Source organism: Mustela lutreola, chromosome 4 (genome assembly GCF_030435805.1).
Source record: "Mustela lutreola isolate mMusLut2 chromosome 4, mMusLut2.pri, whole genome shotgun sequence".
NCBI classification, from domain to species: domain Eukaryota; kingdom Metazoa; phylum Chordata; class Mammalia; order Carnivora; family Mustelidae; genus Mustela; species Mustela lutreola.
The window spans coordinates 126,520,292-126,545,300 of record NC_081293.1 but is presented as its reverse complement, the minus strand read 5'-3'; the positions used below and the strand labels follow the sequence as shown (position 1 = coordinate 126,545,300).

Sequence of the window (25,009 nt, the reverse complement as noted above, 5' to 3'; positions counted from 1 at the left end):
TCTGCTGCTTTCAGCTTGGCTTATGAAACTCCTGCTCTGTGCTTAAGGTGGCTAAGAGTTGGCAAACAGCTCACAGGAAAACTGCATGTAAACCTCAGATGTATATGTCTGCTCTTCTCTCAGTGTATTAAGTCCTGGTTTCACTGGCAGTTCCCAGATCCCTCTTCTGTTTCTCTAGCCAGGCAAAACTAAATGAACTCGAAAACTCTCTGATTAGCTTCTATACCAACAATGTGAACAGACAAATGCCCATAGGCTAAAAGCCAAGGTGAACTTAGGGCTCACCTCAAGTACCAACCTTCTCTCCAGTATTGCGGCCACTGAAGTCCTCATGCCTTGGTTGTTTTCTTAGCTCTTAAATTTGTTGCTCTGCGTATTTCACCAAAACTTTACAGCTGTTCTTGGCAAAAGGGTTGCTCCGATATAAGCTATTCTATCATCACTAGAAGCAGAAACTGGTTCATTTCTCACCTCCAAGATCATCTGGTTTTTTGACTCTAGTTTTACCCTTCTAATATGACTCTCTCTCCTTCCCTGTGCATGCTTCATACTGTATTCAGTGGATCTTTTTGAAAAGTAAATTAGATTATAGTACTCTGTTGTTTAAAAAAATTACAAGAAAAAGAGCCTCAAGTTGCACCTCATTGAATTTAGAATAATATCTAAACTGCTAATATACCTTGCTGCCTCTGCTCACTATTTGCACAGTACCTTTCTTCCCATAATTCACATCCTGGCTCAAATGTTGTTGCCTCACACAAGCCTTCCCTACCTACACTATCTAAGAGAGTGCTTCCTTCCACCACTCTGATCTCTTTCTAATCTCTTAACCTGCTCCATTTTTTCATGGCTCCTGAGATTATATTACATATATAATATGTATATATAAAATATGACACACATAATATTTGTTTTCTACCATCCTTTTCACCAATACCACTATATCATCAGTATTTATAACAGTTTCTAGCACACAGTAGGTCCTCAATATGTATTTGTTGACTTCCTGGAGGAAACTCAAGAAGATAACTAACTTGCTCATTGCTAGCAGTCATTAGAGGCACCAGTGACAGATGGGGAAAAGGAATGATGTGAGGAAAATGGCATTTATAATGACTCATATGAAGTTAGTATTTAAAATGGAGAGAGTATAAAACAAATGGGCAGAATCAGAGTATGTCTGGTTTCTGCTTGGAAAACTCTTTTTTTATTTTTAAAGCTGCCCAAGAATGTCTCACATTCTTCAAGGTTTGGAACCATCACTACAAAAGTCTAGAGGTAGGAAGAGAGATTTTTGAGTGACTAATAGAAAATGATCATAAAAATAGCATCTTCACAAACCTATACCTTACTGTAAAGTTTTAGTATTTGATAACTCTGGTGTAGGTGTGATTAATAACCCCCTGTCCCCAACTCAGCCTCTTTCCATAAAAAATTTGGCTAACCTGCTCTACGAAAGAGCAGTGACAAAGTCTGCTTTTTTTTTTTTTTTTTTTTTTAAGATTTTATTTATTTATTTGAGAGAGAGAGAGAGAATGAGAGGGGAGAGGTCAGAGGGAGAAGCAAACTCCCTGCCAAGCAGGGAGCCTGATGTGGGACTCGATCCTGGGACTCCAGGATCATGACTTGAGCCAAAGGCAGTTGCTTAACCAACTGAGCCACCCAGGTGCCCCCAAAGTTGGCTTTTAAACAAAGGAAAAAGTGAACGAGAGGACGAGACCTGAAAAGACCAGGAGGGATTAAGGATTTCTGTCCTAAGAATGTGTTAAGGACTACATTCACAGTTCTGACATGCTATAGGTGCTCAATAAAAATTTATCTGATGGAAAGATGTATGAATATATAAATGGCTGATGGACCAGCATACTCAGAAATTGGTCTAATATGTTAAACTCAAGAACAGAATGAATGTACAGGATAAGCAACCACAAACTAAGAAAGCCTAACCCAGCCACAAACAAGAGCTGTTCTTAAAAACAAAGAAAAAGTGGGGTGCCTGGGTGGCTCAGTGGGTTAAAGCCTCTGCCTTCAGTTCAGGTCATGATCCCAGGGTCCTGGGATCAAGACCCACATTGTGCTCTCTGCTCAGTGGTGGGCCTGCTTCTCTCCTTCTCCTTGCTCATACTCTCTCTTTCAAATAAATAAATAAAATGAAGAAGAAGGAGAAGAAAGGAGGAGGAAGAGGAGAAGATAGGAGGAGGAGGAAGAGCAGATAGGAGGAGGAGAAGAAGAAGGAAGAAAGAAAGAAATCCCATATACGGAAATCCCGTTCCCAAAACCTTCATATATTGTAGAAAGAATAGCTGCCAAGGTATCTGAGATGTCAGATGGAAAGATTACAGACATGATCTTCAGTTCAAATATTCTATTCCATTGTTAGGCTTTGTTTAAGCCCCAGAAAATAGGTTCAACTGGTTATGGACTGAGCAAAGAGAGGGACTGTCAGCATTTCACAGATCTCAGCTTAGTGATTTTCAGATCTCTCATGGTGGCAAGTTTACGACGTGAATCTAAGTTGTACAGTAGTTCTGCGACATAGACAATCCTGATTCAATCAAAACTAAATTTAAAGAATGTTTCTATACTGAATTAGTCATTCTCCGTAAAGGTACCTTGTCGTCCACTGCTTAAAGCATCATCCACATAGCCCTAAAGGTATAATCAAAGGTATTCTTCTGACAAAGAATTCAGAAATGAAAATCTGTTTGGGTCCCAAGTGTACAGAGTTGCACATTATTTAGCAGGTGAATTTGGTGCTGTCGTTCTGTTTTCACAAGTGTTAAGGCTGGATGAGATGGATACTACATAGGTTAGTAGTCATTCTAGAAAGCAGCTCAAAGGCCCAATAAACCAGCCATCTGAGGTATTTGCTTAATCCTTCAATCCTGACTGTTGCCAGGTGTGATTTACTGGGTGGATTAAGTACTTTGCTCTGCCCACTGTAATGAATAAAGACAGTAGTAATCTTTGCATGCACACTTTTCCCAGCATCACCAGGCAAATCATAGATCTCTCTTTCCTCACTAAATGGAATCTGTTTGAGGCCTGAGCAAAACAAAGATAGATGGTAGGATTTGGAACATGATTGTTCTGTGATGTTTTCATACTCAGCACTGGTTTTGTACAGAATAAGTATTAACAGAATAAGTATTAACAGCATCTTGCTACATGGGGCATATTCCTTAGAGTCTCACTAAGAAAGATGGCAGCTGGGGTTTGCATTTCTGCACTCCACCTGGGTCAAAATGCTACATTTCTAATGTTTGTTATCTTCTCAATTACATCTTGTATTTTGGTATATGCTAGTTCTATAAATATATTCTCCCCTATATGGAGGGGGCTTAGAATACAATTGTCATGATAATTGTTCCTTCTTTTAATTTGAAAACAAGAAACTAAAGTTTATGTGCCACCTGGGGTACTTTCTATTTGTATAGACTTGATTAACTCAAATTATAGCTTATCTTTTAATCTTAACCTACAGAAATCAAGATATTATTCTTAAGCCATAAGAAAAACATGAAAGGAAAAAAGAAATAAATGCAATGAAGATGCAAAGGGGAATTCAGATTGCACATTTTTATTTTTTTTTTTTTATTTTTTATTTTTTTTTTACATCACTTTAATTTTTTATTTTTTATAAACATATATTTTTATCCCCAGGGGTACAGGTCTGTGAATCGCACATTTTTAAAAAAGATTTTATTTACTTATTTGACAGAGATCACAAGTAGGTAGAGAAGTAGGCAGAGAAAGAGGAAGGGAAGCAGGCTCCCTGCTGAGCAGAGAGCCAGATGCGGGGCTAGATCCCAGGAGCCTGAGATCATGACCTGAGTAGAAGACAGAGGCTTTAACCCACTGAGCCACCCAGGCACCCCTACACATTTTTTGAACCTGTAGTCAATCAATTAGAAAGTAAATAAATGCATAAAGTCAAGAGTTTGAGAAAATAGAGGCCAAAGGACTACTAAGACAACATTATGGCTAAGAAGAGAGGTAGTAATATAAAAAACAAGATTTCAACTTTTAAAAGAAAAAATATTTTTAAGACTTTAGCTATAATTGACCTAAAAATGAAGGCATTTAGCTTGAAAAATGTATGTCAGAGAGGAGAACTGATTCAATCTAAAAAAAAGCTAGATGTCATTGAAACAGAAAGTTAACCACTTCTCAAGACAGCCCCCTGACTGGAATGGCAGAAGGCAGTGAAGGAGGGAGTAGCAATTTTAGAGAGTGAACTCTATGGCTTTAGTCTTCATAAGGTGACAAAAATCATAGCTATCAACTTTACTCAAATTTTAAAATGTTTAACTATGTTTCTAATCATCTCATTAAATTTAAATATTATAAATTGCATTTTTTAAAAAATTAGTTTTTGTTTTACAAAATATTTAATTTCAATATAACTTTATAGTAATTAAAATTACTAACCAGTAACTTTCCAGAAGAAAAAATATCCTAAATAAAAACAGATGCAGGAACAATAAACTTGGAATCTATACTTTTGAAAGATGATTATTATATTTTCATTTATTGAAGATACATAATTTATAAGTTTGTAACTATTTTATTTATTTATTTGAGAAAGAGCACAAGCAGGGGAGGAGCAGAGGAAGAAGCAGGCTCCCTGCTAAGCAAGGAGCCTGATGATGGGAGACTTGATCCTGGACCCTGGGATCATGACCTGAGCTGAAGGCAGACACTTAACTGTCTGAGCCATCCAGGTGCCCTCATTCTGTAACTCTTAAGTGCCAAAAATAATAAGGAAACCTAGTATGACAATCCAGTAAAAAAATCAAAGTCCTAAACCAAAGCAGATACAGCTTATATGAACAGCTCAGACTTTTTATAATCTTAAAAACTACTGAGAACTCCAAAGTGCTTTCATGTGGGTTGTATCTATTCATATTTACTATATTACAAGTTAAAACTGGGAACTTGAGGTAATTAAAAAAATAAATAAACCAATTATATGTTGACATAAATAACATATTTTATGAAAAATAACTATCTTTTCCTAAACAAAAGTATTAGTGACAAAAGTGGGTCTGTTTTACATTTCTTTAAATTTTTTTAAATGTATGGCTTAGGGGCGCCTCGGTGGCTCAGTTGGTTAAGCGACTGCCTTCAGCTCAGGTCTTGATCCTGGAGTCCTGGGGTTGAGTTCCGCATCAGGCTCCCTGCTTAGCAGGGAGTCTGCTTCTCTCTCTGACCCTCCCCCTTTTCATGCTCTCTCTTTCTCATTCACTCTCTCTCAAATAAATAAATAAAACCTTAAAAAAAAAAGGCTAATTGTAACATGGAAAATATAACCATATCAATGAACTTTTCATATTGCATTTCATGCCATTAGGTCTGAATAGATCTTTTACCCATGCATATTTTATAATTCCATGCATTGATCATTGGAAATTATGAGTTTTGCCAGTTTACCAAATGCTAATACTTTTCATTAAACAATTAAAAAATACATATGCTAATTCAACATTATGTTATCAGGAAACTCTGTAAGTACAGGGAAACTATTAGGCTTAAGATGGTGATAATAAGTTTTCTAAGATTCTAATTTTTACTCGGAAGTTTTAATTTTACCATTGGCAACCAATGCTGTCAGCTGCTTCGCTGGAATTAACAGGCTCACTTTGTTCATTTTTATTCAAGAAAAGCTACCAAATGTCCAAGTCTAAAAAACTATCATTTGTATGCTTTTCTTTTAAGTAAAAATAGTATTACATGGCAAAAGTTTCTAATTTAGCTCACAAATCAAACTATATGAGTACTTCTCCTTGAGACAACCATCATATTTTAGAATGCTGCAAATGCTTTATGCATACTTTCTATTTTATTACTCAGGATATTAAAAAGAGAGGCACTCAAATGTTGAAACTTAATAAAATTAATAATGTTTACTGCACCATCATGAACATTTTTAAAAGGAACTGGCTTTTCTTTTTTCTTTCTTTCTTTTTTTCACAGGGTACAGTGGAAAAAACTCAGTGTTTAGTAGGAGTTAGATGCCACTGCCTTAATTCATGCTAAGGAACTAGCAGTTTTGCCACCATTGTTTCTGTATCAGCAGTGCAAGTGTCAACACAGTATAAAAGGCAATTAACACCTTGGTACTACATGAAAGTACTTTTGACATTATGAACCCTCAGGGTTCTTCAGGACACTGAGAGCTACTGGTTTGGGAACTCAAGAAATGTCAAAACTTCACAGAATAGGAAATATTTTATTGTGCTTCTCAAAAAAGAATTCATAGTGACTAACTTCAAACCTTCTTGCTATTCATAAGGCAACAAGGAAGATTCAAAAACATTCTAAATAACTACATGCAACTAAAAAACAAAACAAAACAAAACAGAAACGGACCTACAAAAGATTTTTGACATGGTCAAGTGCTTAATCCCAAACAAGAAAAAAAAATGTATATAGCAAAGAGCTCAAATTTTTCTATTTCAGTCAAAAACTGCTGGGGATTAGATTATACACATGGCATATTATTATTTATGTCTTACCTTAGCTCTAGAAGAACTGACATTTTCCATATTTTCAATGCTGCAGATACAATTCTGTGAAACTTTCCGGCAAGCCACTCTGATATAGTCCCAGAAGCTACGAGGACTTTCATAACCAAACCAGGTTACTTGACCTTCAGGAGACAAATTGTAATACAAAATAAAAGAAAACTAGACTAGAACATTCCAAATGCAAGAATAAAATTTTGAAAAATAAAAGACAGCCTAGTGTGTCATAGTGAAAAGGGCGCTAACCTGAGTGGCAAAAAGCCTTCAATCTAGTCCTGCTCTCCTTTAACTAGTTGTGGTACTGTGTACAATTTATTTAATGGATGGGGATCATAGTTTTGTCAACAACAAAATCAAACAAATGAAAGAAAAAGAGACTGGACACTAAAAAAAATCTCTTGCAGTTTAATATTCCATTATTCTAAGGCCATCATTTAGACAGGTCCCAGAAAACCCTCCTTATGGTTCTGGTTAACCATTAATTCACATGTCAAAGGTTGTATTCGAAAGTTTCTCTACTTAAAGAAACAGAAAAAATAACACAACACTTTTCCTCCTCTTCATAAGGAAACTTCCAAGAAATGAAACAATGTTGTGGTCTATCTTCTAAGTTTATATGATGAATTAGAATCCTGTGTTCACTGATCAAACATAATCTACCGAACCATTCTCATCTACAAAGCCGTAAAGTTCCTCTCATTCACCTGCTCTCTACTAGTTGGCAGCACATGAAAGGTCCTTCAGGCATTTACCATTAACAATTTTTCAGATGCGGGTAATTATATGTCTACTCATGAACAAATGTTCTTTTACATGTTATCTTACATCAGTATTAATATTTCTATAAGGGACTCTGAGTGGTGGGTTCATGGGCAAGGTTTTGTACTCTGAGCATTTTAAAGTAAGATATAAGAGACATCTCAATCTTTCTTTAGTTTTCTGGAATGATTAGTCTTACTTAGGGAAGTTGTTTAATCTTAAAATAGAAAGATCTGCTTTGCATTTTAAACTGGGCTTCCTTACTTATTTATCTCAAATCTTCCTGTCCCCAATAATTGCTTCTCTGTAGAAACATCAAAAGTATCCTGTCAACAAGCACCATTTTAGGAGTGATGTCTCAAATGATAATCAGTGGTTTCCAACCACAGCAGCCTCTAACAATAACTGAGCTGCTTTTTAAAAAATACCCATGCCTGGGCTCCACCCCAAGGTAAATAATCAAAATCTTTAAGGGCAGGCCCAGACATAGGTATTTTTTTAAAAGATCCCCCTGGTATTTCTAATAATGTATGTATGGGTAATTAACCAATAGAAACAGTACTTATCATGATAGGTAACTCTTATTCATTATTCAGGACCTTTTAAAGTCCTTTTCTTCTTGTAATCCATGTATGATCTCCATAGTGGGTCAATTCCTCCCTATGCACTGACACAGCACCCTGTGCTTGTTTATCCTTACAAGTGTTTACTTGATTATCTTACATATTAGGTGGTAAAATCTGTAAGGCAGGGACTGTGTCTTATTTGACTTCAAATCAATCTCCAAACCTAATGCTTGGCTCATAGTAGGCATTCAGTAAATATTTATTAAACAAATCAACTGGCAAATCAACACAAAACATCACCTTAATTGCAATGCACATAAAATTTGAATTTTAAAAATCTATCTTCTTATAGTGACAGTTCAATAACAATCTGGTATTAAGAAATGTGGATCCTAGATTTCAAATGTCAAACATTCCAGACAAACATACCTTTCTTTGTCTTTATAAATAAAAAAACAAAAGCATCTCAAATCCTTGTTCAACTCAGTGTCTCTAAACTCAATGTTTCTTTAAAAATCAGATCTTACTACCTACAAATAAAAATGTACAGAAATACTTATAATCTCCCTTCTTCCTCTCAATCTCCCCCGTCACTGTCCTTTGCCTCCTTTGTTCTTCGAATTAAGAAAGTTGGCGGTACAGTACCTCAATATAATTTGTCTTTAGGACAATTTTCATGTCATCAATTTGTCAGCCATTTGGAGAGGAGGTAGGATGCCTACTGGTTAAGAATGTGAGTTTTGAATCAAAGTGATCTGAATTAGATCACTTTTTAGCTATGGGATCTTGAGCAAATGAGTTAACTTCACTCTGTCAATCTGGGTTTCTTCTATAAGTTGACAATAATGACAGTACCTACCTGATAATACTGTTGAGAGAATTAGATGAGATAATCTATGTACACCAATTAGTTTATAGCCTGGTACAGATGTTAACAATTATTACCACTGTTATCACTATTATCATACAAATAGTTAAGGGGTCAAAGCTCTCCTGTACTGTAAACAAAGTAGGAATGGTATGCAAAATTAAAATTTCCCCTTTACTTGCTCAGAATCTAGAAAAATGTTAAAAATTTACTCCCTAATGCAACCTTTTCCCATATCAACAATTTCAAATTTATCTCCCTAAGATATTTCTAGTCTCAAGTAATTTTCTTTGGCTTTTCTTAAGACCATTACATAATTTAAAATGAGAGGTATAGCCAGACTTCAATCAAGAAAGGATCTTAAAGAAAGGGAACATCACAAGTTTTCTTCATTGACTTTATTTTAAATCTTCTCATGAGTTTGACATGGCTAAGGAAAATAATTTATGAGAAGTTTTAAAATAAAGCTGTCCAAAAAACCACAAAAGAATATAACAAAGCCCCGTTTTGGAGGAGAGGAAACAAAGATAGCAAAAAACCAAAATCTAGGCTAAGGTTAAACAGAAGGAATGGACACTACATCCTTGGGGCTCCTGCTATGGGTAAAATGTGCTGTGTATAAGACTTTCACCCAAGAGACCATGGCAAGATTCCCCAGATTACAAACTAAAAAACTGAACAATTGACAGAATAACATTATTATCATTTGCAGGGCCTTAATAAGCCTGTAGTATCCTCACAACACGTTTAACAATTTAGCAAACTAGAGGTAAGGATGACTTGGCTTGATTCTGCCTTCCTTCCTCTTTCATGTGCATCATTTCCAAAGTGAAGTTCTGAATTCAAGACACTGTATTTTTCACATGCGAAAGAATCTGCTTTAAGAGAAGGTGTATTCTCTCGTTAGACTCTTCAAACAAACACTCTTGTAAATTGTATATCCTAACATTTTATATAAATAATAAAATAATTTCTGCATCTATTAAAAGGTTAAATTTAATTAAAAAATAATGAAAACATCCAAATGGTTACTTGAGATATTACTACTTGAAGATCATTTTTACTTATGTACAGATTAATAGCAGAAGATGTACTTAGGCTATTAGTCCGTAATCACTATTCAACAGAAAAATTAAAAAACAAACCTACAAGCTAATTGTGCTTTTTAAAATAACTATTGAAGCAATAAACAATCACTCCCCAAATATTTTCATTTCCTTTAAAAATAATCATAAAACCAATCATACAGCAAGGAAAGAACTAGTCTATATCTTGAAGAAATTTTACTCTGGAGAAGAAAAACACTGTCACTAACAGACTTCTTTTAAAAGCCATGTATAACATGCTTTCTGTTACATTTTTTTTAGAAGTTAACTTTTACCAATAATGAAGTTAAACAACTTTTCAAAACGTATTGACATTCCATCAAACTGACTCTAAATCATTTTACGGCAAAGAAAGAAAGGATGAAAAGTTTGCTAGACTAAAAGTTAATGTGCTACTAACCAGCTATGTGATATCTTTCCCAACACATTGCCTTATTTTCAGCACCAAAAAATGACCTGTGATCTCTAGGGTCCAAGGTTATTTTAAAATAACTCTTCCAAAAAAATTAAAAAATAAAATACTCTTCTATATTTCTTAAGTTAGACATCTGTTCACATGATGCAATGATATTTGTGTTTTGCTTTTATCTTAGTTTACAGCTGGAACGAGACCTTCTAAGAACAAGGACTAAATTTTCTAAAGTGGTTCTCTACTAAGTAGTGGCTGAGACATGATCTTTCGATAATATAAAATATAAATGAATCTGTTTAGTGACTTCCTTTCTCTATCCTTTGTATAAGTGTTTAACTATATAAAGAGCAAATGAAAATCTCATCCCCCAAGCCGAAGCCTCATTAGTGTTACAATGCATCAACTAGATGACAGTGTCATCCTAGAACTGCTATTCAACTAGACAAGCAATAAGAGACAGTCCCATTGAATTTTAATTAACCACTCTGATACCACTGCAGAAGTTTTCGGATACTTAAAGGAAAATGGTTTTTTGTGGATTCACTGCTGTCAATTTATTAGCATTTAGATGAATTTAACTTTTCACTTTTCACTTTACATTTTCTAACAGCAATCTTGAATTTCTTACTGCTAATTTATAAAAGTCAGTTCAATATTTTCTATTATAATTTTGCTAAACAGAGAAAACTCCCATTTCTGCAAGAGCACAGAGTCTTTTCCTTCTTGAAAAGAAACTACTAATTTTAGTTGAGGTTCATATTTATTAGACTACCCAGCTTTGAAAGTAAAATAACGTCCTTGATTAATTTTCTAAATAAAATTTCATATTAGTATTATAAAAAAGGAATTTAAACACTTCACAAATAACTTTAATTACATATTAAGCTGAATGTTAAATATGAGTCGATTAGATACTCAGTTGTACTTAATATTGCTAGTTCTGTATGTTACTTACAGGACCTCTCAAGTACGTCATTTCACAACTATGAAGCACAGTTACTCATTTACAAAACGTAATTACTATTCTTTTTTAATGACAATGTCTTGTTCACTGCTAAGGAATTTATAACAAGTATCTATACCATAAAAATAAGTTAATTCTTAATCTTTCAAGACAAAAAAGTTAAGATAACAAGGTTCACCAAAAATCTGACTTAACTTTTTATCCCAGTAATTTTACCAACGTTCCAAGTAGAGGACAAAGACTTTGTCTTTTTCTTCTACCAGCTTTTTAACAAAAGGGTTAGAGTACTGGCTGACTGAATTAGAGTCCCAAAGGCTGAACTCCATATGGAGAGCAATACAAAAATGTGAGCCCTGAAGAAATCAAGAATAATCTGTTTCAGTAGCGATTAAGGCTATAAATAGAGGACAGAAAACAAATGAAACTGTCTAAAATGATTACTTGTGGGAATGAAGGTTGAGGAAAAGAGATGCTAGTTTTCTATTTCCCATTGTCTTAATTGTAATCCTTAAAAATAATGACTATATATTTCTTTTAAATATTAAAAAATATAATTAAAGTCTAGGCCATTAAGTATAGAGCCTAGCAGTGTTTTGCAGATAGGAGCAACTCTTGAAAAGTTTTGAGTGAGTGAATAAAGGCATGCATTCTGCCCAAGAGAAAGGAAACTAAGGAATATATTCCCACTAATGATTCCAGAATGGCAAAGCAGTTACTGATACTGCCCTTCTGTGTTTTACTGAGTGACTTTGGAAAAATCACACAGCTTCCCAAAGCCCCCAATTTGCATGTAATACAGATATTATTACACAGCACTTATAAAATTGAGGAGATAATAATTCTTATACTGTTAAGAGTTACAATAAAATGTAATTGCACAGATATGCCTCATTAATAAGAGATTAAAGCCATGGGAACTTAAAGAAATATGGATGGGGTCACATAAAAGGAAGGAGAATAAATGGATTATTATATTGTGTGGGTTTACAACAAGATTTTAATTTAAAAATTAGCATAAGCATATTTGTGCTCTCTGGATTAACAAAAACAAAAACAGAAAGCTTTGCAAAACCCATGCAATGTACTAAAAAAGATCACTTAACTGATACAGCCCTCCCCAGTAAGTCAATTCCATGCTCCCGCGCAGCTCAGTGGCGGGAGACATCACCAGCATAGAGTACCTTGAAGAGGTATTTGGAGATGAGCCAGCCATCTGCAACTTTGGGATATCTCTTTAAAAATATAAACAACAACAACAACACACAGATATTTAAGAAACCTGCTATCAAGTTTACAATTGCAAACTGAATAGCCCAAATAAGATGGCTACACATTACCTGGATGCAATAATCACTACATTTCCTACCTAATAAATAAAATGAACTCAGTTAGGATGAATATGAGGTACACTCAGCCCATATACCAAGCTGGTCCGTTGTCACCTATTCTACTGGAGAAAGGCGAGTATCTGTAAGTCACAGAAATAGGCTCCCTCTTTGCTTGCAGGGCCATCATTCTTTTCCAGACATGATAGGCTGATGATGACAAGGCAAAAGGAGCAAAAACTTGTTTGAATCTGCTAGCTTTGCACCTCAGAATTTATAAGTTTGGTTAGGAAAATTATTAAACTATATGTCTTATAAGGTTTTAACTTCAAAAATAAATACCTTTTTTTTTTTCCTGTTAAGAAAATTCATTTTGAAGAACAGCTCTTGTTTTGGGGGCCTAAGAAGAGTTAAAATTTGTATGTTTTTTTTTTCTTTTGTTAACTATGAGAACAGCACTTAGATTAGATATCAAGTAGAATGTTCTTCAGTTTAACCGATGCTGACAAAATGCCTTCTTCATGCAAAATACTGTTTTATTTCCTACAACCTCCAATTATTGTTTAACAACCACCATCTGAAAAAGTACAGTAAATTCTTGCTATGTTGTTTGGAAATTCCTAGTATAATTACACAGGAAAACTCTAAAGCCGAATTTCTAAAGTTGCATTCCTCAAAAATGGTTTCTTCTTCTCTCATAACCAAACACTGAAATCTCCAACAGGACATGGTCTTATAAACCTTGCCAAATATTTATACTCTTATGAAACCAACAAAACCAACCACACACACAGTCAGTAATGTAAGAAAATGAAAGGAAGATGTATATAGTTTGTGCTATTGGCTACATTTATGTGTTGACCATTCACTCTCTATCTTCCTACTTCAGTGTATAACTTTTTAAAAAGATTTTATTTATTTATTATCAAAGAGAGAGATCACAAGTAGGCAGAGAGAGAGGGGGAAGCAGGCTCCCCATTGTGCAGAGAGCCCATTGCCGGGCTAATCCCAAGATCCCAAGATCATGACCTGAGCTGAAGGCAGAGGCTTAACCCACTGAGCCATGCAGGTGCCCCAATGTGTAACATTTTTAACAAATATTAAATATGGAAACACATATCCAAAAAGAACTATAATTTGGTATTCTAATTGAACCCACATTAGAAGGTTATGTTATTGCTACAACTACTACAAAAATGAAAATTTTTCAGCATTCAGATGTAAATCAGAATAGAATGCTTTTCACTGAAAATATTAAGAAAGCCAATTCTTAATGTTTAAATCACATTTATTATCCTTGCCCTAAAAGCAAAGTTATGTATCTTATTTTTAGTGATTAACCAAAAAAGTTATCAAAAGTAAAAGCAATGTCCATGAAAATCGTACTTAAAAGAAATTTTACTTCAAAAAATATATTAAATAGGGGACACCTGTGTGGCTCAGATGACTAAGCATCTGCCTTCTGCTCAGGTCATGATTCCAGGGCTCTGGGATAGAGCTTCCTGCTCAGTGGGGAGCCTGCTTCTCCCTCTCCCCCTGCCTGCCACTCCTCCTACTTGTATGCTCTCTCTCTGTCAAATTATAAATAAAATGTTTAAAAAGTATATTAAATAAGATCTATCATGTCCAGATTTATGTCATGATATAATCAATCCCTGGTATAAAGTGAGAAACAATTACTAACTCTGTTATAAATCACAATTTATAGATAGTGGGGTTTTTAAAAAACTATTAGTATGTTAGCCTTTATGTCCTCATTACACAGATGGTTTTTATTTTGGCTGTAAAATACCATGTGAAGACTTTAAGAAACTAATATGCTTTCACTTATATGTAGGCCTTAGTTGCTTTAATCATAATTTAGTATCTTACTCTTCATCAGTTATAAGGAACCAGGAGCATCCAGAGAAAGTAAAAATCCACTAGATTCTAAATTATCTGTAATTAAATTTCAACAGCTCTTTCATTTTATAGATGAGAAAGCAGAGGCTCAAAGAGAGCCTGCCTAGACACATCTCTGTTTGCTGTCACCTCATGCTGATCTACTCATGAGACAAGATTTGACAGATGGAGGAGAATCAGTCAGTTGGTTTTCCTGGTTGGTTATGAGTTCTCACTGACAGCTTCAGAAATACGAAAAACAAAACAAAAATAAGTAGTAAACATATAGTGTGACCAGGGTGAATATTTTTCATACAAAATTAAAATTCTTAGCATAGTTGCTGCCAAAAAAGTAAATGAACAAGTGAACTACAAAGCTCACATTATTTCAAAGTGGCCCAAGGAATTATTTGGACAAAAGGGTTTCATTTGCAACTGAAATACAGCCCTTTGTTATAAAATACATTAATGTTAAGAAAAAGTGAAACAGTATTTTACCATTAAGTAATGACAGTTTCAACAAAACTAAATATATCCAAGTGTCCTGTTCAAAAAAATATTCATTCAAATGCACCAGGGCAATCTTATCACATATAGTTATAGTAGGTATTAATTTCTGAAATTTCAGTCAAAAGAAGAATCTATTCAGAGGTGGATATAATAAAAGAATGTTTAATCATACTAAAGATACAGTATTTTCTGACCCAAAGAGTATTGAACTTTGAAAAACAAATATCTGAAAATGAATCCAACTATAATCTTTTTATTAATGTGGAAATTGGCCTTCATCCACAAAAGATCACTGACCATAAATAAATGCCTTTGTGATAAGACTGAATATAATTCTAATTCACTAATGACATTTATTCTCCCACTTTTTTCATGTTACCTCTTGTTTCAACTTTAGCTTTCTATTCATTTTGAGTTGATGACTAAGCTACATTAATTATGATTGATATCACTTGATAAATGTTAATGACTATGCAGAAGGTGAACATCTGCCTTCGCTCTATCCTAATTTTTTCTCTTTCTCTGTGTATATATTTTTCTAATAAAGTTACAGGTAGATGACTTTATTTTTAAATGATAGATTCTAAAAATAAGACCCTTAAATGGATTTGTAAATAGCCATTTGTAAGGCAAATAACAAAACTGATTATAAATTATCAGACAGTAATTCAGAATTTTCACAAGTTTTTTTTTTTTAAATTGGCAATACCAAATAGAATATACTTCATTTTGTCACTGATAATATTCGTGGACATTCTTGTTATTTGAAATTTTGAATCTTCAAAATATGTAAGAGAAAAATCATTCAATGAAGCAACATTTAGACTGTAGTATATACTGTAATTCAGCTAACAATGAAACAATATTATCTTTTCTGTGTGGTAAATTTTCATTTCTTAATAGGTTATGAAATTAAATTGTACCGTCATATAAAATTCATCTTAAGCTTCCAAAAGACTGCTTTCAAAATGACATTTATAGGTAGATGATAAGTACATTAGAAACAAAAGTATTTGTTCATTGATTCAACAATTTTCAAAACTGAATATCAAAAACATGAAAATATTTTACATTTTAAGGTCATAGTGACTTTAAAGGAAACATATGCAGGAAGAATTTTAATAAAATATTAGGTTATATCAATGAACATCTCTTGAAATCAGAAAATCATAAAGACATAGGAAATGAAATTACTGATACCCTCCAAAAATGAACTGAAGTTCACTAAACTATGTAATCTCTTCCTTGTTCTATAATAATAAGAAATATTTGAGCATTAAAAATGCTGAATTTGGGGCACCTGGGTGGCTCAGTGGGTTAAAGCCACTGCCTTCAGCTCAGGTCATGATCCCAGGATCCTGGGATTGACCCCACATTGAGCTCTCTGCTCAGCGGGGAGCCTGCTTCCTCCTCTCTCTCTGCCTGCCTCTCTGCCTACTTCTGATAAATACTGTAAGATGCTCTATACTAATTCCACAAAATTCCACAAAAACCATCAGGTCAAACTGGAAATGTCCAATTATTTTTCCAGAAGAAATCCAAAGGGCTACAGATACAGATAATAAACATAAGCATGAACTATCATCAGAGACCATCAATTCCTCCAAAAGCCAAGAATCTGTATTACCTGGCAGACTCATAAATTTCTTTACCTCTCTCATATATTAAAAAAAATTCAAAAATATCTGAAGCAATGTTATCAACGGTAAATATTATTTAAGCATTCTAAAAATATTTTCTTTTGTGTGGTACTCCCACTCAGAAGTCAAATCTAAATTGAGAATCTTCAATTTGAAGGGATTTGGGAAGTGAAATTCATGTAAAATAAATCTAAAAATATTCCAGAACTAACAAAGTTTAAAATCACTAGTAAATCTCTCATTCCATAAATAAATAAATATTTAAATTGGGGGATTAAATGACTCCTTGAAAATTCTAAATCAGAATTTTCAAGGAGTCATTTTAATGACTGAGCAACCTGGGTTGCTCAGTGGGTTAGGCCTCTGCCTTCAGCTCAGGTCATGATCTCAGGGTCTGAGGATGGAGCCACACATTGGGTTCTCTGCTCAGCAGGGAGTCTGCCTCCTCCTCCTCTCTCTCTCTCTCTCTGCCTCTCTCCCTACTTGTGATCTCTGTCTGTCAAATAAATAAATAAAATCTTTAAAAAAAAAAAGAAAATTCTGGTTTGGTTGTAAAACATAAAGACCAATTTGTTCACATCTCCAAATATGTACACATACTGAAGACATTTTTATTGTTCTTCACCCAGAACTGCTTAGCAAATACCATAATTAAGAGTAGTACTATGTGGGGGAGGAGTCAAGATGGCGGAGAAGTAGCAGGCTGAGACTACTTCAGCTAACCGGAGATCAGCTAGATAGCTTATCTAAAGATTGCAAACACCTGAAAATCCATCGGCAGATCGAAGAGAAGAAGAACAGCAATTCTGGAAACAGAAAAACAACCACTTTCTGAAAGGTAGGACCGGCGGAGAAGTGAATCCAAAGCGACGGGAAGATAGACCCCGGGGAGAGGGGCCGACTCCCAGCAAGCGGCGGAGCAACCACGCACAAAATCAGGACTTTTAAAAGTCTGTTCCGCTGAGGGACATCGCTCCAGAGGCTACCCGGGGCAAAGCCCACATGGGGTCAGCGTTGCCTCAGGTCCCGCAGGGTCACAGAAGGATCAGGGGTGTCTGAGTGTCACAGAGCTTGCGGGTATTGGAACGGGAAAGCCGGCTACAGAGACAGAGCCGACAGTAAGCTCGCAGCTCGGAGTGACCTTGAACCGGTCGCAGGCTCAGTGAGCTCGGAGCGCGGCCGGAAGTCAGGCAGACGGGAGTAACTGGGCGCTGTTCTCTGAGGGCGCACTGAGGAGTGCGGCCCTGGGCTCTCGGCTCCTCCAGGCCAGAGACCAGGAGGCCGCCATTTGTATTCCCGTCCTCCGGAACTCTACAGAAAGCGCTCAGGGAACAAAAGCTCCTGAAAGCAAACCAGAGCGGATTACTCACCCCGGCCCCGCTAAGGGCGGTGTAATTCGCCTGGGGCAAAGACACTTGAGAACCACTACAACAGGCCCCTCCCCCAGAAGATCAACAAGAAATCCAGCCGAGACCAAGTTCACCTACCAAGGAGTGCGGTTTCAATACCAAGGAGAGCAGCAGAATTCCAGAGGAGGAGAAAGCCAAGCACGGAACTCATGGCTTTTTCCCTGTGATTTTTTTTTAGTCTTGCAGTTAATTTAATTTTTTTCTTTTTCATTTTTTGTTTTTTTTTTCTCGCCTTCAGGTAAAATTTTTTTTAACTGTTACCTTTTTCTTTTTTAACGATTTTTTACTAGTTTATCTAATATATATATTTTTTCTTTTTTATATTTTTCTTAGGTGTTTTCTTTTTTTTAAATTCTTTTTTTTCTCTTTTCTTTCTTCCTTTTTGAACCTCTTTTTATCCCCTTTCTCCCCCCTCACGATTTTGGATCTCTTCTAATTTGGTTAAAGCATATTTTCCTGGGGTTGTTGCCACCCTTTTAGTACTTTACTTGCCCCTTCATATACTCTTATCTGGACAAAATGACAAGACGGAAAAATTCAACACAAAAAAAAGAACAAGAGGCAGTACCGAAGGCTAGGGACCTAATCAATACAGACATTGGTAATATGTCAGATCTAGAGTTCAGAATCACAATTCTCAAGGTTCTAGCCGGGCTCAAAAAAGGCATGGAAGATATTAGAGAAAACCTCTCGAGAGATATAAAAGCCCTTTCTGGAGAAATAAAAGAACTAAAATCTAACCAAGTTGAAATCAAAAAAGCTATTAATGAGGTGCAATAAAAAATGGAGGCTCTCACTGCTAGGATAAATGAGGCAGAAGAAAGAATTAGTGATATAGAAGACCAAATGACAGAGAATAAAGAAGCTGATCAAAAGAGGGACAAACAGCTACTGGACCACGAGGGGAGAATTCGAGAGATAAGTGACACCATAAGACGAAACAACATTAGAATAATTGGGATTCCAGAAGAAGAAGAAAGAGAGAGGGGAGCAGAAGGTATATTGGAGAGAATTATTGGGGAGAATTTCCCCAATATGGCAAAGGGAACGAGCATCAAAATTCAGGAGGTTCAGAGAACGCCCCTCAAAATCAATAAGAATAGGCCCACACCCCGTCACCTAATAGTAAAATTTACAAGTCTCAGTGACAAAGAGAAAATCCTGAAAGCAGCCTGGGAAAAGAAGTCTGTAACATACAATGGTAAAAATATTAGATTGGCAGCTGACTTATCCACAGAGACCTGGCAGGCCAGAAAGAGCTGGCATGATATTTTCAGAGCACTAAACGAGAAAAACATGCAGCCAAGAATACTATATCCAGCTAGGCTATCATTGAAAATAGAAGGAGAGATTAAAAGCTTCCAGGACAAACAAAAACTGAAAGAATTTGCAAACACCAAACCAGCTCTACGGGAAATCTTGAAAGGGGTCCTCTAAGCAAAGAGAGAGCCTACAAGTGGCAGATCAGAAATGAACAGAGACCATATACAGCAACAGTCACCTTACAGGCAATACAATGGCCCTAAATTCATATCTCTCAATAGTTACCCTGAATGTTAATGGGCTAAATGCCCCTGTCAAAAGACACAGGCTATCAGAATGGATAAAAAAACAAAACCCATCTATATGTTGCCTCCAAGAAACTCATTTTAAGCCCGAAGACACCTCCAGATTTAAAGTGAGGGGGTGGAAAAGAATTTACCATGCTAATGGACATCAGAAGAACGCAGGAGTGGCAATCCTTATATCAGATCAATTAGATTTTAAGCCAAAGACTATAATAAGAGATGAGGAAGGACACTATATCATACTCAAAGAGTCTGTCCAACAAGAAGATTTAACAATTTTAAATATCTATGCCCCCAACGTGGGAGCAGCCAACTATATAAACCAATTAATAACAAAATCAAAGAAACACATCAACAATAATACAATAATAGTAGGGGACTTTAACACTCCCCTCACTGAAATGGACAGATCATCCAAGCAAAAGATCAGCAAGGAAATAAAGGCCTTAAATGACACACTGGACCAGATGGACATCACAGATATATTCAGAACATTTCATCCCAAAGCAACAGAATACACATTCTTCTCTAGTGCACATGGAACATTCTCCAGAATAGATCACATCCTCGGTCCTAAATCAGGACTCAACCGGTATCAAAAGATTGGGATCATTCCCTGCATATTTTCAGACCACAATGCTCTAAAGCTAGAACTCAACCACAAAAGGAAGTTTGAAAAGAACCCAAATACATGGAGACTAAACAGCATCCTTCTAAAGAATGAATGGGTCAACCGGGAAATTAAAGAAGAATTGAAAAAAAACACGGAAACAAATGATAATGAAAATACAACGGTTCAAAATCTGTGGCACACAACAAAGGCAGTCCTGAGAGGAAAATATATAGCGGTACAAGCCTTTCTCAAGAAACAAGAAAGGTCTCAGGTACACAACCTAACCCTACACCTAAAGGAGCTGGAGAAAGAACAAGAAAGAAACCCTAAGCCCAGCAGGAGAAGAGAAATCATAAAGATCAGAGCAGAAATCAATGAAATAGAAACCAAAAAAACAATAGAACAAATCAACGAAAGTAGGAGCTGGTTCTTTGAAAGAATTAATAAAATTGATAACCCCCTGGCCTGACTTATCAAAAAGAAAAGAGAAAGGACCCAAATAAATAAAATCATGAATGAAAGAGGAGAGATCACAACTAACACCAAAGAAATACAAACTATTATAAGAACATACTATGAGCAACTCTACGGCAATAAACTTGACAATCTGGAAGAAATGGATGCATTCCTAGAAACATATAAACTACCACAACTGAACCAGGAAGAAATAGAAAGCCTGAACAGACCCATAACCAGTAAGGAGATTGAAACAGTCATTAAAAATCTCCAAACAAACAAAAGCCCAGGGCCAGACGGCTTCCTGGGGGAATTCTACCAAACATTTAAAGAAGAACTAATTCCTATTCTCCTGAAACTGTTCCAAAAAATAGAAATGGAAGGAAAACTTCCAAACTCATTTTATGAGGCCAGCATCACCTTGATCCCAAAACCAGACAAGGATCCCACCAAAAAAGAGAGCTATAGACCAATATCCTTGATGAACACAGATGAGAAAATACTCAACAAAATACTAGCCAATAGGATTCAACAGTACATTAAAAAGATTATTCACCATGACCAAGTGGGATTTATTCCAGGGCTGCAAGGTTGGTTCAACATCCGCAAATCAGTCAATGTGATACAACACATCAATAAAAGAAAGAACAAGAACCATATGATACTCTCAATAGATGCTGAAAAAGCATTTGACAAAGTACAGCATCCCTTCCTGATCAAAACTCTTCAAAGTGTAGGGATAGAGGGCACATACCTCAATATCATCAAAGCCATCTATGAAAAACCCACCGCAAATATTATTCTCAATGGAGAAAAACTGAAAGCTTTTCCGCTAAGGTCAGGAACACGGCAGGGATGTCCATTATCACCACTGCTATTCAACAGAGTACTAGAGGTCCTAGTCTCAGCAATCAGACAACAAAAGGAAATTAAAGGCATCCAAATCGGCAAAGAAGAAGTCAAATTATCACTCTTCGCAGATGATATGATACTATATGTGGAAAACCCAAAAGACTCCACTTCAAAACTGCTAGAACTTATACAGGAATTCAGTAAAGTGTCAGGATATAAAATCAATGCACAGAAATCAGTTGCATTTCTCTACACCAACAGCAAGACAGAAGAAAGAGAAATTAAGGAGTCAATCCCATTTACAATTGCACCCAAAACCATAAGATACCTAGGAATAAACCTAACCAGAGAGACACAGAATCTATACTCAGAAAACTATAAAGTACTCATGAAAGATATTGAGGAAGACACAAAGAAATGGAAAAATGTTCCATGCTCCTGGATTGGAAGAATAAAATTGTGAAAATGTCTATGCTACCTAAAGCAATCTACACATTTAATGCAATTCCTATCAAAGTACCATCCATCTTTTTCAAAGAAATGGAACAAATAATTCTAAAATTTATATGGAACCAGAAAAGACCTCGAATAGCCAAAGGGATATTGAAAAAGAAAGCCAACGTTGGTGGCATCACAATTCCGGACTTCAAGCTCTATTACAAAGCTGTCATCATCAAGACAGCATGGTACTGGCACAAAAACAGACCCATAGATCTATGGAACAGAATAGAGAGCCCAGAAATAGACCCTCAACTCTATGGTCAACTAATCTTCAACAAAGCAGGAAGGAATGTCCAATGGAAAAAAGACAGCCTCTTCAATAAATGGTGCTGGGAAAATGGGACAGCCACATGCAGAAAAATGAAATTGGACCATTTCCTTACACCACACACAAAAATAGACTCAAAATGGATGAAGGACCTCAATGTGCGAAAGGAATCCATCAAAATCCTTGAGGAGAACACAGGCAGCAACCTCTTCGACCTCAGCCGCAGCAACATCTTCCTAGGAACAACACCAAAGGCAAGGGAAGCAAGGGCAAAAATGAACTCTTGGGATTTCATCAAGATCAAAAGCTTTTGCACAGCAAAGGAAACAGTTAACAAAATCAAAAGACAACTGACAGACTGGGAGAAGATATTTGCAAACGACATATCAGATAAAGGACTAGTGTCCAGAATCTATAAAGAACTTAGCAAACTCAACACCCAAAGAACAAATAATCCAATCAAGAAATGGGCAGAGGACATGAACAGACATTTCTGCAAAGAAGACATCCAGATGGCCAACAGACACATGAAAAAGTGCTCCATATCACTCGGCATCAGGGAAATACAAATCAAAACCACAATGTGATATCACCTCACACCAGTCAGAATGGCTAAAATCAACAAGTCAGGAAATGACAGATGCTGGTGAGGATGCGGAGAAAGGGGAACCCTCCTACACTGTTGGTGGGAATGCAAGCTGGTGCAGCCACTCTGGAAAACAGCATGGAAGTTCCTCAAAATGTTGAAAATAGAACTGCCCTATGACCCAGCAATTGCACTATTGGGTATTTACCCTAAAGATACAAACGTAGTGATCCAAAGGGGCACGTGCACCCGAATGTTTATAGCAGCAATGTCCACAATAGCCAAACTATGGAAAGAACCTAGATGTCCATCAACAGATGAATGGATCAAGAAGATGTGGTATATATACACAATGGAATACTATGCAGCCATCAAAAGAAATGAAATCTTGCCATTTGCGACAACATGGATGGAACTAGAGCGTATCATGCTTAGCAAAATAAGTCAAGCAGAGAAAGACAACTATCATATGATCTCCCTGATATGAGGAAGTGGTGATGCAACATGGGGGCTTAAGTAGGTACGAGAAGAATAAATGAAAGAAGATGGGATTGGGAGGGAGACAAACCATAAGTGACTCTTAATCTCACAAAACAAACTGAGGGTTGCTGGGGGGAGGGGGTTGGGGAGAAGGGGGTGGGATTATGGACATTGGGGAGGGTATGTGCTTTGGTGAGTGCTGTGAAGTGTGTAAACCTGGTGATTCACAGACCTGTACCCCTGGGGATAAAAATATATGTTTATAAATAATAAAAAATTAAATTAAAAAAAAAGGGTAGTACTACGATCATATGGTTCCAAACAGAAGCAAGTACCTAAATATGTGGAGACTGTGTTTTAGAATTTTAAACATGCACAAAATTATATAACATATTGTAAATCTAAGACAAGAAAATATTTCAGATGTTTCAAAACAAATAATAAATCCTCAAGTGAAAAATGATAAGCTTAAAATGAAATAATAAAATACCAAAAGAAATTATGTAGAAAGACCAATATCTAGGAGAAAAAAAGGCCATTACTGATCAAAATGGACTACATAAAAGCTAGTTCTATGTGATATAAATAGCTTTTTTCTATTTGAGGGTAGTTAAGAAAACTCCCTCCAAAAAAAGAAACAGGCAAAGGTCATAGTAAGGAAATTACAAAAAAAAAAAAAAAAAAAAGATTTTTACTAAACATGAAAATACCCTTAATCTCATTTGCATATAAATGCAAATTAAAATAACAGAATATTTTATGTTTTATGTTATATTTTATATCTTATAGGCCAAAAAGGTATTTTTCCCCTGTCAAATTAAAATTTTTTAATTATTAAAAATATTGTAATACTAACAAAAATACAATGAGTATACGAGAAAATAAAAATTACATAATTATTGGTACAACTTTTATGGTAGACAATACAACAACATGTATTAAAATCATAGTATATATATCAAAATGTGTAAATACTGTGATTTCAGTAATTACAACTCTAAGAATTCATTAGCTACAACATTAACAGGAAATAATTTTAGGGAAATTAGAAAACTATGTATACATAAATGTCAGAACCTTAACAGCATGATTATAAAAGGGAAAATTAGGGTAAAATAAATAGGAAATTAATTATAGTTAATTCATGCAACAAATTATGTACTTGTTAAATATGAAATGGAAATACATTCAAGAAAATAGAAAACATTTGTTCAAACAAAACCTTACACATGGATGTTCACAACAGCATTACTTATGAGAGAAAAAAAGCAGAAACGATCTAATGTCCATTAAATAGATACACAAAACGTAGTATATCCATAGAATGGGATATTATTTAACCATAAAAGGAAAGAGCCACTGATACACACTATTATATAGATGAATCTTGAAAACTTTATGTGAAGTGAAAGAAGCCAAGCACAAAAGGTCATGTATTTTGATTTCATTTACATGAAATGTCCAGAATAAGTAAATCCATAAGGTCTGAAAGTAGATTAGTTGTTGCCAGGGGAGAAGGGGTCGAGGGAAAAGTGACCCCGTAAAGGTATGGAGTTTCTTTTTAGAGTGATGAAAATGTTTTGGAACTAGGTAGGCAGTACTAGTAATTTACCCAACATTGTGAATATACTAAATATAAATCAATTATACATTTCAAAATGGTTACAATGGTGAGTTTTATGATGCATTAGTTTAATCTCACTTAAAACTACTAAAAA

At 35.5% G+C, this 25,009-nt stretch overlaps 1 protein-coding gene across 7 annotated transcripts in view; it reads right to left on the bottom strand.

Annotated features, from left to right (window-relative positions):
* Window positions 1-25,009, bottom strand: part of RUNDC3B (RUN domain containing 3B) — a 140,181-nt gene that overhangs the window by 73,263 nt on the left and 41,909 nt on the right. For 4 of the 7 annotated variants that reach the window (XM_059171016.1, XM_059171020.1, XM_059171017.1 and 1 more), the window contains 2 exons: window positions 12,384-12,434; window positions 6,519-6,652 (listed from right to left, as the gene is read on the bottom strand). In XM_059171016.1, the coding sequence (XP_059026999.1) occupies window positions 6,519-6,652; window positions 12,384-12,434 (185 nt within the window). The remainder of the gene's footprint in view (window positions 1-6,518; window positions 6,653-12,383; window positions 12,435-25,009) is intronic. The other 3 variants (XM_059171018.1, XM_059171019.1, XM_059171022.1) reach the window with 1 other exon arrangement.